General features: G+C 49.6%; 1 protein-coding gene across 1 annotated transcript in view; it reads left to right on the top strand.

Moving 5' to 3' along the window:
- Positions 1-18,995, top strand: part of COL23A1 (collagen type XXIII alpha 1 chain) — a 308,128-nt gene that overhangs the window by 18,853 nt on the left and 270,280 nt on the right. The window contains exon 2 of the mRNA XM_025862720.2: positions 4,166-4,232. Coding sequence (XP_025718505.1) covers positions 4,166-4,232 — 67 coding nt within the window. The remainder of the gene's footprint in view (positions 1-4,165; positions 4,233-18,995) is intronic.

The raw sequence follows: 18,995 nt of genomic DNA, 5'->3' as shown, positions 1-18,995 counted from the left end.
GTAACAGCTGTTGGCACAGTGCCTGGCCCATTATAAGTAATCAGTAACTCAGTAATAATACTTTGTGTTTGTTATCCTACTCATCTCCATGATGAGGTATGAAAAAAAGAATGTCAGAGGCCAGATCTCACTGTCCTCTTGGGATGCTGGGGCCATCAACAATGCAGGCAGGGGCCCCTCCCTGTGGGGGCGGGAGGAGGCCAGAGGATTATTTCTGTAAAATGGTACTTGCGGTGCTAGAATCATCTGTCCATCATTCACAAATTGTCCTCGGTGGGGAGACTTGAGGGCTTCATTTTGGTTCTTCTTTTACTTCCACGCTTTTTTTTTTTTTTTTTTTAACTGTGAAGATGGTCTGACAACACAGCAAGGACTTCTAAAGAAGTCAATCACCATAATCTCAACACCCAGGGGGGTTCATGTTTTGGTAGTTGCTGCCATCCCATGCCTAAATTTTTACACAGATATAGACCTTTTATTTATAATATCATAAATATCCCCCCCCTTGCTACATGGTGTTCCTAATGACATTTCACAAAACATGACAGTTTCATCAGGGGGTGGTCGGCCATCCTTTTCTAAACCACTCCCACTGTTTGGGGGTGAGGGGTGCAACTTCATGCATACTATTCTTTGCTCCTGCTGATTTTTATTTTCCTGAGATTTCTTCCCGAGAGCAGGAATCTTCTGTCAAAGAGGATAGGAACGGTTTTGTGGCCTTATTTGTCCCATTTTACAGAAATAAATCGGGACATCCTTCTACGTGTATTAATCTACATTTCATCAAAATGCACCCGTTCGAGGCTGTGATCAAACATCTGGCGGAGCGTCCCAGACTGGTGCTCCCACAGGTCATCAGTAAATTTATCATCTAACAGTGTGATGCTTTTCTGAGAACCACGATTTCCCCTCCGCGCTCGCTGCCCCTCCCCCACCCCAAACTTCAAGTTCTCCTCCTCCGTAGCTGGTGGAGGGAACGCTCCCAAAGTCTCAGGGTCTATTCTCTAAAAACTCCTCCTTTATTTACTTTTGGAGTCAGGACTTCTTTGCATATGTAAAACCAGGACCATATTGTTTGCAGATGTGAGGGGTGCTGCCAGATAATTGAAGGCAAAAAGAAAAAAAAAAAGTTGAGGCCATTAAATCATTTTTACAAACCTGGACACAAAAGAATATTTTCTTAGAATTAGAGAAGAAAAAGCGAAGCATGGAAATAAAGATTGTGGGATTGGGTTTCTAATTCAAAAGGTGTTCATAGCAGTGGCATTTCAAACCCACAGAAAGTTAGGGGCCTGGAGAGGGAGGATGGGGGGGCAGGGGACTAGCAGATAAAACTGCAGATTCACCGCGTAATCCAGAGAAACACCTGCATAGGTGGAGTTAGAGTCAGCGACCAAACAAAACCTCGGTCCCGTTACGTTATGACCTCACCTACTAGCATTAACAATGAGGTTATTCCCCCCTCGCATAGTTTCCTGTTTAGTTTTTTATTTTACGATAAGAGCAGTTTGGAAGTAATTGTGCTTCCTATCAGTATTTGATAAAGCCTCCCTGCCTTTAAGGAGAGCGGCCCAGATGTGATCAGCTGTTAAAAGCCAATTGGTTTTTAGCCTTAAATGCTTTGGTTTCCAAACAAGGAAGCAAGTGCGGCTTCTAGACCGTCTAGCCATGATAAAAACAGATGAGAGCGTCTCGCACAAACTGACGGGCTTAAACGACAAAGGCTGGATTCGTTTGCCGTGTACATTTTGAAATCTGTAATAGTCTCTGCAAATACAGTGGGAGGGGAAGAAAGTGAGTTCTGAGATCCCGCTCCAGCCTGTATCCGCATCGGCCGGCAGCATCCATGCTCTGATCAGGATAGTGGGCTACAGGGCCCGCCCAGCTGGGGGTGGTGCTGGGGGGCGGGTAGGTTGTAGGGCTTGGGGGGTTGCTGTCTGCAGCTGCTAGTGGAGCTGTTCTCACCCACCCCCGGGGGGGGGGCACCCAGGGCAGCTCTGGGGGCCTCTGGAGCCTGGGGCTGCCTGGGCTGCTCTTAGGGTCACTCTGGGCCAGGTGCTCCAGAGCAGGCGTGCATGACAGGTAGGGGTCCAGTTGAGAGCTGGGAGCCTGCGTCCAGAAGCCTAGCCAGGTCCTGACTTCTGGGGCAGGCTGAGGCCTTGGGGGAGGGCGGGGGAGGTGCAGTGAAGATGGACAAGTCAGCGCACCTAAAGGCAGCACCCTCCGCCCCCTGCCTGTCTGTGGTACTCCTGCCACGCAGCCTCTGCCCGGCGTGCATACCCAAGTCCCTGTGTTCCCCCAAAACCTGCAGGCCTTCACCCCACCTCTGGTGGGCATCAGCCGCTGTGGCCCATCTGTAAAATGAGGGTGCGGTTGGAAGTGCTGGCAGGTGGTCTGAGCTCCCGGTCCAGGGCTGCTCCAGCCAGAGGCCGACCAAGCTCGGCCGGAGTCCCCTCTCCTGTGCAAACTCCAGGCCTGGTGCTCAGGGGCTCAAGACTGGGGGTGCTCTTGGCACCTCCTCTAAAGCAATGCTTTAAAAATAACAGTTCGGGGGGCGGGGGCCTCCTGGCTGGCTCAGTCTGTAGATCGTGTGACTCTTGATCTCAGGGTTGTGAGTTCCAGCCCCACGCTGGGCACAGAGATGACTTTTAAAAAAGTTAAAAACAACAGCTTTATTCGCTTGCTGTCAAGGTATTTTAAATTTTTATTTATTTATTCTTATGGACAAAGATGACATTTTTTAAACGATTTATTTATTTATTTTTAGAGAGAGGAGAGAGAGGGAGCGAGCACAAGTGGGAGGAGCAGAGGGAGAGGGGGAATCTCACGCAGACCCTGTGCTGAGCACGGAGCCTGACGTGGGGCTGGATCTCACGACCCTGAGATCATGACCGGAGCTGGAACCAAGAATCAGACGCTTAACCCGCTGAGCCCCCCAGGGCACCCCCAGAAAGATTACATTTTTATGTTGGAAACTTCTGGTGGTAGTTTCCCATTTTGTCACTCAAGTTATCCCATTTGGGATTTGTTTTGTTTTGCTTTGAGGGAGATTTTCCTTTTATGTGTTTGCTTCCTCGGGAAAGGTTAATACTTTATTTTTTCTTGTTAGGACTCAAGTCTTCATTTGTTTGGGGATTATGGGCCTGTCAGTTCACTCTCCTCAACCTGGATTTGGGCTTGGGGACTAATTTCTTTTTTTTCCAAGCGTGCCCCCTATGTGCGAGGCAGGAACGGCAATCCGGGCCTCTGAGCTTGCTCTGACTGGTCCATCAGGTGATGATTATGCCACAGTCGTACTTTGAATTAGCGTAATAGCAGGGCTGGGATGTTTGATCCTATTTCCGGGGTAATTCTTTTCCCTTCCCCCAAATGTAGCACAGTCCATTGTTAAATGGACTGAGCCGAATTTTCCAGGCCAAGGATCCCTGCTGGTAAGAAGGAAGGAAGATGTCATCAGGGCGGATTAGGTCTGGGCCTGGCGTTTGAGGCCCCATGGGTTGCGGGGGCTGCAGCAAGCGGGCCCGGGGTGTCCTGGGTTCGGATCCAATCTGAGGACCAAGGGTTGGCTGCCAAGGCCCAGCCTCCCTCTGCTCAGCCCTCCACTTTTCACACGGACTACACGGTCACTCTGACTTTTCTGGATTCATGTTTGCAAGTGTTGTAACTGGACACCTGGGTGGCTCAGTCGGTGAAGCGTCTGCCTTCGGCTCAGGTCATGATCCCAGGCTCCTGGGATCAAGCCCCACGTTGGGCTCCCTGCTCAGCGGGGAGTCTGCTTCTCCCTCTCCCTCTGCCCCTCCCCCTGCTTATGCTCTCTCTTTCTCAAATAAATAATAAAATAAAATCATTTAAAAAAAATTTTAAAATTAAAAAAAAAATGCTGCAACAGAGCAGAAACCTGCCACCGTCTTTTCAGGGACTCCTGAGTGATCGCTGCACGTTTATTTTTGTTTCTCCTCTCATACTAAAACTATCTGTAGCACTGAACCCCCTTGTAAAAAAAAGAAAAAATATGTCCCACAATGCCACCCCCGCCCGCCCCGCAGTCAATCTTTCCGATACATGGGTGTTTGCTGATTTTTCCACTTTTGCCCCTGTCCGCTCTCAAACTCATGCTCGTTTTTTTTGTTTTTTTGTTTTCCCTTCTCTTTTCTTTCTGGTTCAGAAGTTGGAGGGACTGGCCAAGCACCGGACAGTCCGAGAAGCGCCGACTGCCTGTGTCTGCCCACCAGGTAAGTGGATGTTTGATCCTTGTGGGGCCCCTGACTTCCCGAGGCCAGGCCTCCTGTGTCCTGTGTGCTCAGAACTGCCAAGCACGTGGTCAAGAGGCTGGCCCTGGGTTTCAGGCTGTCTGTTGTAGCTCGTGGACCACCCGGGGTCTTTCTTCCTATGTCTTCCCTGACCAGCTTACCAGTCAAAGATTCTAGCAAGGTTACCTGACCTGGTTTCATGAGGATGGTGGTCTGTTAGAAACGGTTAGAAATGACTTGTAATGAAGGCGTAGATTAAGAAAGTAACAGCCGTCCCATTTCAAAGACCGAGAAACAGGCCTCGACCATCCGCACGGTATTAACATTGCAACCCCAGCTCTATTTCAGACATGACAGGACGAATAAGGGAGCTGGTGAATACAGGGTTTTTCGGTTTTGGTTTCTTCAGGTGGAGGTAGAGGAAGGAAGATGGGAACGTGGTCGGAATGATTCAGATGATCACGTCTGTCTTGGGTTTTGGTGGTGCAGCCAGGATGGCTGCGAATCAGACCAGGATCTGTGGATTCCCGATCCTCGTGGCTGAATCCTGAGTCTGATCAGGCCTTCTGATGATCCTCATGGGAGCTTTGCACAGACTATCAGTGAGAATTTAGGTGTTGCGGCCTTGGCTCTGGAATTTTCTGGGTTAGAATTATCCTCTATCGAACAATGTGTCGTACCTTACCGGTGAATGAGTTGAAAATTGCAATACTTCTTAGACTCCCCACCATGCGGGACAAGGTGGAGAACACAGGAGCTGAGCCCCGGGGCCCTTGTCCTTGCCATCACTCCATCCACTAGCCGAAGTGTCAGGCTTTTCTCAGTCCACTTCAGCCGGCCAAGACACGAAGCTCCTGGAAAATGAACATCTCCATGTATTGGGAGATGCCCTGGGATCTCTGCAGAGGTGAACCTCGCGGTGTGAAAATTCACTCGGGGAGGATTTTATGGGCCAGCTTGAGTTAGTCTTCAAGAGTACCTCCAACATTTTAACAGGAGGAAAAAGGACTCAACAAGCAACGACATCATATTAGCAGATCAGGAGTCAGCAGAAGTCAAACGTTTGATTCAAAGGGCGGCGGTGGGGTCGGGGGGAGCAGATCCACAGATGAGTTTTTGGACGATCTGCAAAATACATAGAACAGGGATGATTCCTCCTGTGTTTCTTTGTTTTTTTTTTTTTTTTCCTCCTCTTTCTTAGTGCTGTATGGATATCAATTCATGTGAGTTATGTGGAGAAGTATTTTTTAAACTGGGTGTCACAAAGCGTTTGTAGGATATGAAATCAGTTCCATGGGTTGCAGCCAGCGTTTTTGGAAATTTTGAACTAGCTGTGGTTTGGAATAAAGACACATTGGAGTGAAGTTTTTGTTTGAGCTATTTATATTTGGAGTGTATGACCTGGATGGTGGTTGAAATGCGTTTCCTGCTATGCGTTGCTGACCGGAAGTTTGAAAGTCCTAGGTACAGATGATGGGGAGAGAAGGAGAAGGGGCTGCCCTGAACAAATCCGAGCCAGGGCCAGATCTTGGTCTGCCGCTTATTAACTCTCAAGGTCTTTACTGAAAATGGATAACAATATGGGAGTGGGCTCCATAGGCTTGAGATTTGTCTTTGAGTATAGGTCAAAGCCCATGACCCAGAGACAGTCCTGTGACCTGCCTTCCCTTGGGGGTTCCTGAACCACCAACAGAGGCTCCAAGAGGGTCCCAGGGAAGACTCTGGGGGCTGAAAGGCTGGTCAGGACCCCCAGTCCCACTGGAGGGGGGGCCCTGCTGGGCGTTGGCACTGTGCTTCTCTTGTCAGAGGGACTCATGGCTGCCTTCAAGCTGTCCTGGGAGGTGTCCTCAGCATGGTCATGTGGCCAGTGTGGCCAGGCCCTGATGCACACCCATGTCCACACCTGCTTTCTCCCTCTGTTACCTCGAGCTGGAGGACTCACTTGAGCCCTTTGGACCAGAGACCTTCATCGATGCAAAATCCTGTAGGCTGGACATTCTCCCTGTCATAAAAAGGACAGAGGTCTTTTTTCCTAGGACTCGAAGCCAAACTGACTCCCTTGCTCCCATGCTCTGATCTGCCCTGCAGACTTTTGGAGTCTGGACCTGCAAACTGCCCTCTGTAGTTTGGGGCCCCATCTGATTTGAGATACTTGCAGATGCCCCCCCCTGCCCACCCAGTTCCTTCTCACGGCCTGGAGACTGTGAGATCTTTTGTCAGATCCTAGGAGGGCTGATAAAACAGATAAGCGAGGCCAGAGAAGGGAGAGACTCTTCTGTGTTGCCCATTGTGAAGCGGGCCCTCAGTGGGAGCCGTGTAGCCAAGAAGGGGGCAGGCCTCCTGCCAGCGCCAGGGGCAGGAGGCCTGGCAGGGCTGTGCCCTGAGCTGGCCCTGTGGCCTCAGACAAGGGAGGGGCCTGCGCCTTGCACCTCTCATCTTAAAACGGTGTAGAGGGTTGAATGAGGTCATCCAGGATTCAGGGTGGGCCCTAAGTCCAATGATGAGTGTCCTTATCAGACAGAAGGGAGAGATTTGAGACACAGAGACACACAGTGGAGGCCTTGGGGGGACTGAGAATGATGTAGGAGGGCCAAGACTCACCCACAGCCACCAGAAGCTGGAGAGGGCGTGCGGAGGGGATTCGGAAGGAACCAGCCCTGGTGGCACCTTGATTTTGGACTTCTGGCCCCCAGAACTGCGAGAGAATCCGTGTCCTGTCATTTTAGGCCACCTCGTTTGTGGCAATTTGGTGTGGCAGCCCTAGGAACTGAAAGTGGGCTGGGATGCGAATCAGCCAGAGGACCCTGAGGTTGCGGAGGGGGAGGATCAGGATCGGGAGCCCCCCTCCCGCATGCTGCCCTTTCTCATTCACCTGCCCAAAGAGGCCCTTCTGTGCTCCTATAGCAGACAGCTCCAGGCTTTAGACACCCACGAACTCACCCTGGGGTATTCCAACACCCTTTTCTCGTGTGACCTATGTATTTACAGGTCTAAAAATGAGCTGAAAGTTTACAAATGCTACGTAAAGTTTAAAAGTGGTCATTTTTGCATAGAAAATGGCTTATGATGTGATTAAAAAAAAAACAACTCAAGTACTGCTAAAGATTACCTGCGAAGAATAATTCCCCTTCCCGTTCTCCCCAGTTCTGCTCACCTTTCTAGAGGCTCTACCTGTCCTAGAGCAGAACCTTCTGTGATGTGGACATGGGCGATACCCTGTGAATATGGTAGCCGCTCGTGGCCGCGTGTGGCTGCTGAGCCCTTGACACGTGGCCAGTACCAGCGAGGAACTGACTTTTCAAATTTTTACTTAATTTGAATTTCAACTGCCACACGTGGCTAGTGGCTTTGGTATCAGGCGGCCGGGTTTTTGAGGTAGTTTACGTATGTTTCAGACTGCCGCCAGGGCTGGGGGTGTCGGGCTGGATGGACAGGAGCCCCGCAGTCTGCTGGGGGAGGCTGCCCTCAGAGCGGCAATTTTAGAATACTGCAGGAAGGGCTCTGGTAGGGGTGTCCCCCTAGGCTGTCCTGTGGCAGAGGAAGGCGCAAGCACAGCCCGTCCCTGCTGCGCTAAGAGCAGTCATGACCCGGGGGCATCCTAAGGGAGCGGTCAGGGCTGGGCCCCAGCGCCTTGGAGCCGGAGAGCCCTGGGTTTGACTCGACTCTGCCGTGTGGTCCAGTCCAGCACGTCCTGGGATGAGCCACTCTGGTGTTAAAGTGCTTGCCATTAGCTAACTCTCCTAATGCCTATCACTAAATCCACTGCTGTGCCTGGAGGATGGGCTGCATTGATTGGCCAGGTCTGGGTCACGTGCCTGTTCTTGGACCTGGGGGAATGCCTCATGGGGTGGGTTGACCCTGCCAGAGCCATGTGGGCTGAGAATGGGCAGGGTAGTTACCACAAGGAATACTCCCAGGGTGCTGTTCCCAGAAGAAGACAAAATGGATTTAGCTGGGCAGTCATAAATAAGAGCTTACCACTCCGGGGTTGGCCTGCCAGCCCTGTCCAGGGGGCCCTCAGGTGGGGAACTGTAGACAGAGTCTGGGTTTGACCAGAGGCTGGTCTCCACTCCGGGCACAGAAGGGCAGTCTTTTCCCTCTGCTGAACTTGTCCAACAGTCAGCCTGGCCCAGTGACCAAGTGCTTGGATTCCGGACCCAGACTGCCCGGTTCAAATCCTGTCACTCACCAGCTCCGTGACCTTGGACACTCACCCACTTATCCTTCTGCTGCCTCAGTTTTTTATCTGTGAAATGGGGTTTCCAGTAGTAGCGACATCATAGGATTGTCCCAGGGATTGAATAAGTTAATGCATGTAATTTGTTTTGAACAGGACCTCTGTTGCTTCCTGAGAGTGAGTGAGTTGTGGTTACCATTAATTCAGATCCACCATCCCCAGGCTGATCCAGACCCACCCGCGCAGCCTGTTACCTTCTTGATTTTCGCTGATGTCTGGCAGGGCCGCCAGAGAGATGGGGAGAGGAGATTCGAAGTTAGCGGTTGTCTGGGAATATTCTGGAGGGAAAGAACAAAGGCTTGGCAGACCGAATTGGCATGTTCTTCGGAGACGTGGGTGAGAAAAAGCCAGCGACAGAGCCCGGGAGGGAGAGACAGGAAGGGAACAGGAAACGTGTAACCGGTGAGCTCCGGTCAGCCACTAAAGGGCATCCGGAAGGATGAGTGCAAAGCCTGGGGCTCTGCCCCCTTCACACAGTTCACACTGGTTTCCACCCCGGGCTCCACCTGCCCTGGAAGTTTGTTAGGAACTTTTCAGAAACGTAGCGATACTTTTCTTTTTCTGGGCCCTTCTATATCCTTGCAAAATATACCAGAGATGCTGCATGTGGTTTCCAAACAATGTGCACCAATGAACAGATTAATCAGAATTAGAAATGCACGGCTCTGTCTAAGCGCGTTTGGCAGTTTGAGCAGAGGAGTGAAACCCTACGGAGGAGAGCAGGAGAGCGTGATGTCGAACCTGATACATTTCATGGATAGTTTACAGCAAATGTTACAGAGTGGAACAGAGGTACAAGTTACGTGGGTTCTGCCTGTTCAGTTGTTGGCATAGGAAAGAGCTTAGTGAAGGAATTATTATTCCCCCTTTTGAATTATTTATTCATTTTTTTTAAAGATTTTATTTATTTGACAGAGAGATAGACAGTGAGAGAGGGAACACAAGCAGGGGGAGTGGGAGAGGGAGAAGCAGGCTTCCGGCCGAGCAGGGAGCCCAAGGTGGGGCTCGATCCCAGAACCCTGAGATCATGGCCAGAGCCGAAGGCAGTCGCTTATTCAGAGAATTTTAAAAATAGCACTTTTTTTTAACTTGTTAAATCCTAGTTGGCTGGAAGTTATGATATAAAACAGCAGCTTGATGGCAGTTCTCCCGCTACGTCAGACTGCCCAGAGTTGAAGGAGTTAATTTGTGTGCCTGATCTTGTTTGTTGGCTGGAACATTCTGGAGGATGGTCTCTGGTGCCCACTCCATTACGCCTAGATATTTGTTCCTTCTTTCCTTCACCTCTCCCTACTCCTGTTTTGTGCTTTTCCTGTGGACAGTATTGACAAAGATTGGGAGAGGCATGGCCAACGGAGCCTGTCATTGGGCGGTCACGGGGCAGAATCAAGAACCTGACTGTCCTAAGAATGGAAAGAGCCTGGAGAGAAAAAAAGTCTTGTAGGAACAAAAAAAAAAAAAAAAGAAGGGAGAGATCATCTCAGATCAGGAGGATCTGGGCAGGGGGAAGATGATAGCCGGGCAGGGGTTTTGAAAGACTGTTTGGCATCTCAGCCAGCTGGGAAAGGGGACACATTCCACGATCCTACCCTTCTGAGCAGAGGCAATGGGGCTCTCTGTTTGGTTGGAAGGTGGCCGTGGGAGGTGAGGGTGGTCCTGGTTAGAGAGGGATGTGGGTGTTATGCCAAGGGAGGGCACAGCTGAGGGAATGTCAGTAGAGTTCAGCGTTAAGAGGAAACGTTTAACCCCAGAAACAGCACGGAGTAAGAACCAGAAGGCAGATATGGTTCCAGCAGAGAAGCCCCCCAGAGAGAGTGCTCAGGGTGGGGAATGGTCTTTGTCTTGTTCCCTGCCGGGTCCCCTGAGCCTAGAATGGTGCTGGGCACGCGGAGGAGGAACGATGCGCGTCTGCTGGATGACTTCTGTGGAGGAGAGGTCGTGAGAACTTGAATGGCCGGGAGCAGCTGCAGGAGGCATGGGCCACGTGGTGGACGGAACTCACAAACAGGATGGATGGGCACAGGAGGGGACAGAGGTGCCTGAGGCTATGAGCCTTGCGGGGGGGGGGGGGGGGGGTGGTGTGATGCCCTGAATAGAGACAGGAAATCCCTGAAGAGGGATTTGGAAGGGAAGATGGTAAGCGTGGTTTTAGACAGCGAGTGGCTTCATGAACCAATTAGCAGACCCACTGATGGATGGGAGAGGCTAATTAGAGGTCTTCTCTGAGAGCATCATCCGGCTACTCTGAGTCTGCTAATTATGAAATATACCGTGTCCCTTAAGTAAAGGTCTTGGGGTTTAACTATGTGCTGACCACTGAAATTTGGAGATTTTCTTGTGACCACCAGAGGGAGCCCACTATATTCATTAAATTCTATAGAAATTTAACGGGAATTTAAAAGCAATGGATAATTAGGACTTTTTTTTTTTAATGACTGGAAAGCACCCAGAAGTGAGACATAAAGCCAAGCACCCACTCTGGTGTTTTTTCTACTAAAATGGAAGATTCCTTATAATTTTCCAGAAGATTCCAGAAGCAAGTGGTTTCCTGGAAGCTGGGATAAATTATGGGAAGGGTAAAACAGCCATCAGCCAACGCATTCCTGGAACACTTGCCCCACTCACCCAACATTTATTGAGCGCCATCTGGTTTTGTTGTAGCTGAGAATCCTGAAGCTGTGGGAAGAGAGGCCTCAAAGTGTCTTGACCTCAGCTTGACCAACTCTTTGCCAACTCTTGGGTGACAGGTGCAACTTTCCGCTGCGTGGGATGTCATGTAACTTTGGAGGTTAGGATTATTAAATGTCCCACAGATCAGGAGCTGCTCATGTGGTGGCACTGCCTTTTCTCGGGGTAAGTTCAAGGGGATCATTATATATTGCTTCTCACCTTACACTGTATGCCAAAGTATATTCCGCATGGATGGAAGACTTAAATGTGAAAAACGAAACCATGGAGGGCAAGACAAAAATACAGTAGGTCACTGAAAAAAACTGTGAGGAAGAAATAGATTTTCTAAGTGTTGAAGTCAGAAACCATAAGGCAGTGGTTCTCAACCAGGGAAGATTTAGCCCCCAGGGGAGTTTTGGCAATGTTCAGACGCATTTTGGTTTGTCTCAACGTGGGGTGTGGTGGGATGCTACCAGCACTGAGTGGATGCAGGGCCAGGGATGTGGCTAAACATCCTGCAAGGTACAGGAAAGCCCCCAGCACAAAAAATGACCCTTCCTCAAATGTCAGTGGTGTCGAGCTGAAAAACCCTGCCATATTGTAAAATACTTTTGTAAATATTTTAAGCTTAAAGCTTACATTTTTGAGAGCCTGGGTAACTCAGTCTGCCTTCGGCTCAGGTCATGATCCCAGGGTCCTGGGATCGAGTCCCACTTCGGGCTCCTTGCTCAGCAGGGAGCCTGCTTCTTCCTCTCCCTCTGCTGCTCCCCCTGCGTGTGCTCTCTTTCTCTGACAAATAAATAAATAAAATCTTTTTAAAAAGCTTACAGTTTCTGCATAGAAAAATCTCACCTTAACAAAGCTTAAAAATAAATAAAAAGCTGAAAAAAATTCAACATATACAGTAAACGTATGGTTAATATTCATGAGATGTAAAGCGTTCTTGCGAAAGAATAAGGAAAAGTCAACTATTTTAGTGGAAGAATGGGCAAAGAATATGCATGGGGAGTCGCCAATGAAAAATACAAACGGTGACACTTTCCTTCAGGGGATACTTATGGGGCACCCACTCTGTGCCAGGCACTGCTGAGGGCACTTGAAAAGATCATCTGTCATGAATAAATTGTGGAAATGCCCAGTAAAATGAGATACTGTTTTCAGGGATCAGATTGATAATGTTTCTATCGTTTTGATCTTTCTGGTGGCCAGTTGTTGCCGATGAAGTCCAAGGGCAGTCAGTTATCTTACTTGCTTCCCGTGTGTTGACGACTCGCTCCCTGCACCATCCGTCCACCACTGCTTCCTCCAGACCCTCACCAGCTCTTGTCCTTTCCAGACCTTCCTCAGGACGGGGGCAAAGTGATGTTCGGTTTCAAAGCCTTCCGTGGTTCTCCACCGTCTTCAGGATCGAGTGTGCAATCTGTGTCTTGACATTTCTCCGTCGGATTCCTGCCTCCTTCCCTGCACCCATCTCTCACATCATATCACCTTCCTATCTTAAATCCTATGCCCTGGGGAACGACTGAGTTTTGCAACCAGAACCTGTGTGTCATTCCTCTGCCCGAAGTCACTCTCCTCCTGGCGGTTCTCCTGAAGAATCCATCCACATTCTTTCTTCAGGATCTGTGGGCTGCACGGTGCGCTGGTAACAGACCCTCTACGGGTGTTGGCTGGGGTGGCAGGAAACAAGGACAAACTCAGCCCTTGCAAAGGGAGCACGCAGAACTCAGCTCTTTCTGTAAATACGTTTGGGTGATTTGCAGTGTGACAGATAGGTCTGTTCCACGATGGTTTCAGGGAAAGGCTAATAAAATCTATTAAGGAAGCTGCCAGGGCTGACACTGTCCTTCTGGAATTCTACCCTGTGCAGGAGCTGGGTAGCTTCTCGCCCCGCCCCCCCCCCCCCCCATGGAAAAGCCCCTTTGAGGGGTGTTGGCCTCCTTTTTTGTTTTTAAACTTGATACTGACTCTTTCCATTCTTTCCAGTGTTTTCTCCCCTTGGCTTTTTCTCCTTGCTCACTGAGGCTTCCCTCTGACCCGGGCTTGGCTGGGCTGAGCTCTGAGTTGGCCCCAGGGTCCGATGATTGGAAGCATTTGAGTTTGGTTTGGCGCTGGCCAGGGGCCCTTCCCTATGAATCAGATCCGCTCCTGCCGCCTTGCCTTGGGGCACTTGCAGCTCTGTGTCGGAAATATAGTCCCTACCAGGGAACACTTAAGAAATAGCCTTCCTGGGGGCGCCTGGGCGGCTCAGTCTGTTAAGCAGCTGCCTTCAGCTCAGGTCGTGAGCTCAGGGTTCTGGGATTGAGCCCTGCATCAGGCTCCCTGCTCAGTGGGAAGTCTGCTTCTCCCTCTGCCTCTGCCCCCCATTCATGCGCGTGCGCTCTCTCTCTCAAATAACTAAATAAAATCTTTTTTTAAAAATGTGTAGACAAGACCACATGTGCCCCTGGGAGGGTGGGGGCGGCAGGTGACTTGGAGGCGGGGTGGGGAACGCACCGGAGCTGTGGCACCCACAGAAGGACCGGACAGTGACTGTACCCATGAGCGTCACTGCCTGTCACGCAGGCGGGGACAGAGGCGGGCTAGGCGGGCTGTGCTGGCTCCGTGCTCGCTGAAGGTCAGTGGTGTACAGGAGTGGCGCACTTACTAGGGGACTGTGGTCCTCAGAGTGTCCAGGGAGGGTCTGGCACTGGTCTTCACACTTTCTCAGGGAATGTATGTATTGGGGGGGCGGGGCATGACGGGACACAGGGGGCTGCTTCCTGAGGAAAGCGACGAATGACTGCCCCGCCACCCTGCCCCCCCAATAGGACTTGGGCTTCATTTCCAGGAGGACAAGGTAGTGCCTTCTATCCACCCCCAGGCCTGTTTGCTCCCCAAAACGTACATCCTCTCCTCTTGCCTCCTCCCCGCTTGGGACCCGGGAGCCCCATCAGGAGGGGTCTGTGAGGGTCATGCTCTGCTACCTGGACAATGGCCCCTTCTCTGCTTGTGGGGTGGGGTAGGTTGCACGTTGGGGGGCTTGCGGGGGGCATGAACTCAGGAGGGAGGGTTTACAGGAGGGGTAGTTTGCAGGAGGGTGAATGCAGGGGGTTGCTTTGGTGGAAGAAGGTAGAGGTGAGGGAGGGGTGAGGGAGAGGGGAGTGACTGGTGAACTGCTCTGTCCCCACCAGGGGCGGGGCTCTGAGCCCTTCAGGCTGGTGCTGAGTCCTTTGCCCAGAATCTCCCCCAGCCCCCAGGGCTGACTCACTTGGTCTCCAGGGCGCCTCTTGATGACGGAGTGCCTCCCTTCCTACCTGGAATGGACTGTTTGCTTCCTCCTGAAGGTCCCCACCGCCCCACAGGGTCCCCTTCTCCAGTCTTCTTAGCACACTGCCCTCCTTTTATTAAAAAAAAAAAAAAATTATTATCATAAAAGCAAGCTGTGCTTCTTAAAATGCACACATTTGAACTCTTGGAGAAATATAATAATGCGTGGTATTCTGCACTTTTTTTCTGTCTTCTCAGTTTAAAGGTACAGTTCTCTGTCAGTCCAACCTGCATGGGTTCCAGGGGCCCCTGGCCACACTTCCGTGGGGACCCGTTCAAATAAACAGCAACCCGTGACTGCAGGCAGGGAGCTGGGGCAGCCTCCCTGCTTTTCCCTCTGCCTTCCTGGACCCTTTCCAACAATTCCTTCCACACCGGTGGCTTTCACTCTTTGCAGTGCAAAGGTCTCCCTTCCTGTCTCCAGCTCCTTCTGCTTCTGGTGGCAAGAAAGGGGATGAATATGCACGCCGCTAATATTCTGGGTCTCTGCAGCCCTTAGTAGCTTTGGTCACTGTAACATCAACAGATCCATCCCTCCTCTGATGTCTGCCTCATTGTTTGTTGTAACTTTTTGTCCAGATAGAATTTACCATAGCCCGAGCGCATATCCTAAATTTGCAGCTCGGTGAATTTGCAGACAGCTCACTCCTGGGTCCCAGGCAAGGAACAGTGCACGACCCACCCTCCAGAGACCACCCCTGCCCCCACAGTTGCCCCCGGGAGATGGGGGGGTGACTCCTAATCCCAATTTCTCACCTAGCCAACTAGCTTTTCCTGGTTTTGTCCTTTACGTGAATGGAACCACACGGTGTAGGTTCATTTGCGTCTTTCTCGTGGAGCGTGATGAGATTTGGCCATTTTGCCGCATGTGGTTGCAGATTGCGCATTTATTCATTTCACTATTTCACTGCTGTTGGGCGTTTGGACAGTTTCCGGATTTGGGGTTCTAATGAGCGGCGCTGCTATTTAATTAATTAATCAATTAATTAATTATTAATTTTTAAAATTTAAATTCAATGAACATCTAGTGTATTATTAGTTTCAGAGGTAGAGGTCAGTGATTCCTGAGTCTTCTATAACACCCAGTGTTCATTCCATCAGGTGCCCTCCTTACTGCCCATCACCCAGTTACCCCATCCCCCCACCTGCCTCCCCTCCAGCAACCCTCAGTTTGTTTCCTATGGTTAATTGTCTCTCACGGTTTGTCTCCCTCTCTGATTTTGCCTTCGGCTGCTCTTTGAAATGATAATAGTTTTGGAAATTTGTTTTCTGTTTGTTGCCGAGAGTTCTTCCTGTGGCTTCTGTTTCCAGGGGCCGTGGCATCTCCGAGTAACGCTTAATAGGTCAACGGTCTTTAGATTTTCTGCGTAGTTTCTATCATCTTGTCTACAAACAGAGTTTTATTTGTTTCCTATTCTGCGCCTTTTATTTCCTTTTACTGGACTCACTGCTCTGGGTCAGACCTTCCCTCGTGCTTGAATAGAAGGATTCTCAGTTCTGGGCCAGGCATCCCGTTTCATAACCGAGTCGGAAAACACTAAGTACAACCATTGCTTTAGGGTTTTTGCAGATATTAATCAGGTTAAAGAAGTCTTCTTTTCTTAGTTTGTGGAGAGATTTATTTGTTTGTCTTTTTAAGTTAGGATTGGGTGTTACAACTTGTCCGGTGACGTTTCTGCATTTATGAGCTGATCATAGGATAGCTCTCCTTTTTTTTTCCTTCCTGTCAGAACAGTGAATTACATTGATTGATTTTAGAACATTAACTGCTCTGGGCATCCTGGAAGAAACCCTGCTTGGATGGGGTATGTGATTTTAATACGTTGCTGGGTCCAATATGCCAACATGGTGTTTGGGGATTTGCATCTGTCTTCATATATAGAGAGATGGCCTGGAAGTCTCCTTTTCCTCTCCTGTCAGGTTTCGGTATCAAGGTTATGCTGGCCTCATGAAATGAGGTGGGAAATGTTACCCCCATTTCTTCTGTCTGGAAGAATAGTGTAAGATTTAGCGTTGCTCCCTTCTTCAATGTTTGGGAGAAGTCGCTAGTCAAAACATCCAGATGTAGGATTTTCTTAAGGTTTTATTTTTTATTTATTTTTTAAGATTTTATTATTTATTTATTTATTTGGCAGAGAGGGACCACAAGCAGTGGGAGCGGGAGAGGGAGAAGCAGGCTTCCCGCCGAGCAGGGAGCCTGATGCGGGGCTCAATCCTGGGATCATGACCTGAGCCGAAGGCAGATGCTTAAAGACGAGCCACCCAGGCACCCCTTTCTTAAGGTTTTAAATAATTAATTCATTTGTTTTAATAGCTGTAGGACTCTGCCTCATTATGTCTTTTTTAAAATTTTTAAAATTTATTTATTTGAGAGAGAGCAACAGAGAGAGAGAGAGAGAGAGCATGAGTGGGGTTGGGGGGAGGGGCAGAGGGAGAAGCAGACTCCCCCCCACCACCCCGAGCAGGGAGCCCGATGCGGGACTCCATCCCAGGACTCTGGGATCATGCCCTGAGCCAAGGGCAGACGCTTAACCATCTGAGCCACTCAGGCGCCCCTTGTTATGTCTTTATAATAGCTTTATTAAGCTGGAACTCATAGGGGCACCCAGCTGGCTCAGTCAGAAGGGCGTGCAACTCTTGGTCTCAGGATTGTGAGTTCAAGCGCCCTGTCAGGTGTAGAGATTACTAAAAAAAATAATTTAAAAAAATCTTTAAAAAAGAAAAAGGTGGAATTCACATACCATATAATTTGTCTGTTTAAAATATGTGATTCAGGGCACCTGGGTGGCTCAGTCATTAAGCGTCTGCCTTTGGCTCAGGTTATGATCCCAGGGTCCTGGGATCGAGCCCCGCATCGGGCTCCCTGCTTGGTGAGCCTGCTTCTCCCTCTCTCTCTTCCTGCCACTCCCCCTGCTTGATGCTCATCTATTTTTTTGTCTCTCTCTATTTTGCCTCTTCTAGCCATTTCCTATAAATGGAATCCTAACGATGTGGCCCTTTGTGTCTGGCCTCTTGTACTTAGCATAATGTTTTCCAGGTTCACCTTCATGTGGTGTGCACCATACGCCGCTCCTGTTTAAGGCCAAATAATACTCCATCGCCTGGATATACCACATACCGTGCATCCCTTCACCCATTAATAGACATCTGGGTTTCCACTATTTGGCTATAGTGGATAGAGCTGCCACGAACATTCGCGTACACGTTTTTGTGTGATCATGTGTTTCCATTTCTCTGGGCTGTATACTCAGGAGTGGAATTGCTGACTCACAGGTTTCATTATTTTTTATTGCAAAACCATAACACGCATATACCAAAGCGTATTTAATGACTGCGTTATGGATGTGCCGTTATGATGTTTGCATTATTGCTCTTGAACTGTGCTCCAGGTCCTGCTACTCAAAATATCGCTTGCCAGTGGGTGCCGGCCCAGGAACTGTTTGCTACGGGCCTGTAACAAGATTAGGATAGAAACTGAGAGAATTGGGAAACCTTTATAGCAATTGAAGCGGTAATTTTATGTTGGTTGAATCTAATAATAAAAAACACGGGCAAGGACTTTCATGTTTTTGGTTTTAAAAATTTTATTTTCTGCTGCATCATTTTATCAGATTTACCCAAAGCCTCGGCCCCTGACGAGCTGGAAGTCAGGATGAAAAACACGGCCGGCCCTCCCCCACAGGTCGGGTGGTGCGCCTCCTTGCTCATGTGTTTCTGGACAAATTGTTCTGAGAAGTGCAGCTGCTAGACCAAGGCCACAGGCTGAGAAGTGACAGAGCCATTTAGGATGTGGTGGTGGGAAGGGAGGAAGAGCTCCCATTTCAGGTCCTATGCACTAATGAAGATGATAAATGGTCATTCAGATGGATGGATACACAAATGTGCAGCGGACGCTTGAACAAAATGGTTTGGACTGTGCAGGGCCATTGATCTGCAGCAGAGCCCTGAAAATACATTTTCTCTTCCTTGTGATTCTCTTCATCACATTTTCTTTTCTCTCACTTTATTGTAAGAAGCCTGGCTGGCTCAGTCGATGAAGCATCCAACTCTTGATTTCGGCTCGGGTCATGATCTCGGGGTCGTGAGATCGAGCCCCACATGGGGCTCCATGCTCAGTGGGGAGTCTGCTTGGGATTCCCTCTCTCCCTCTGCCCCTCCCCCCTAAAATTAATATGATATATAATACAGTTTAACATACAAAATATGTGTTCATTGACTTTGTTATCAGTAAGGCTTCCGGTCAACAGCAGGTTATTATTCGTTAAGCTTTTGGGGAGTCAGAAGTTACACGCAGGTTTTTGAGTGCATGGGGTTTGGTACCCCTAATGCCCGTGCTGTTCAGGGCTCAATTACGTACATGTATTTCAGCCTCAAATGGTGCTCAGCCTCAAAAAGCAAGGACATTCTGACACTCGCTACCACATGGATGAACCTCCGAGGACTCTGTGTGGAGTGAAGTAAGCCAATCACAACAGGATAAAGACTGATTCCGTGTATAGGCTCACTTAGAGGAGTCAAGTTCACAGAGA

Source organism: Callorhinus ursinus, unplaced genomic scaffold, assembly GCF_003265705.2.
Source record: "Callorhinus ursinus isolate GAN/ISIS: 27379988/994484 unplaced genomic scaffold, GSC_fseal_2.0 scaffold81, whole genome shotgun sequence".
Lineage (NCBI taxonomy): Eukaryota > Metazoa > Chordata > Mammalia > Carnivora > Otariidae > Callorhinus > Callorhinus ursinus.
The sequence above is the reverse complement of the archived record's forward strand: the minus strand, read 5'-3'. Positions and strand labels throughout refer to the sequence as shown.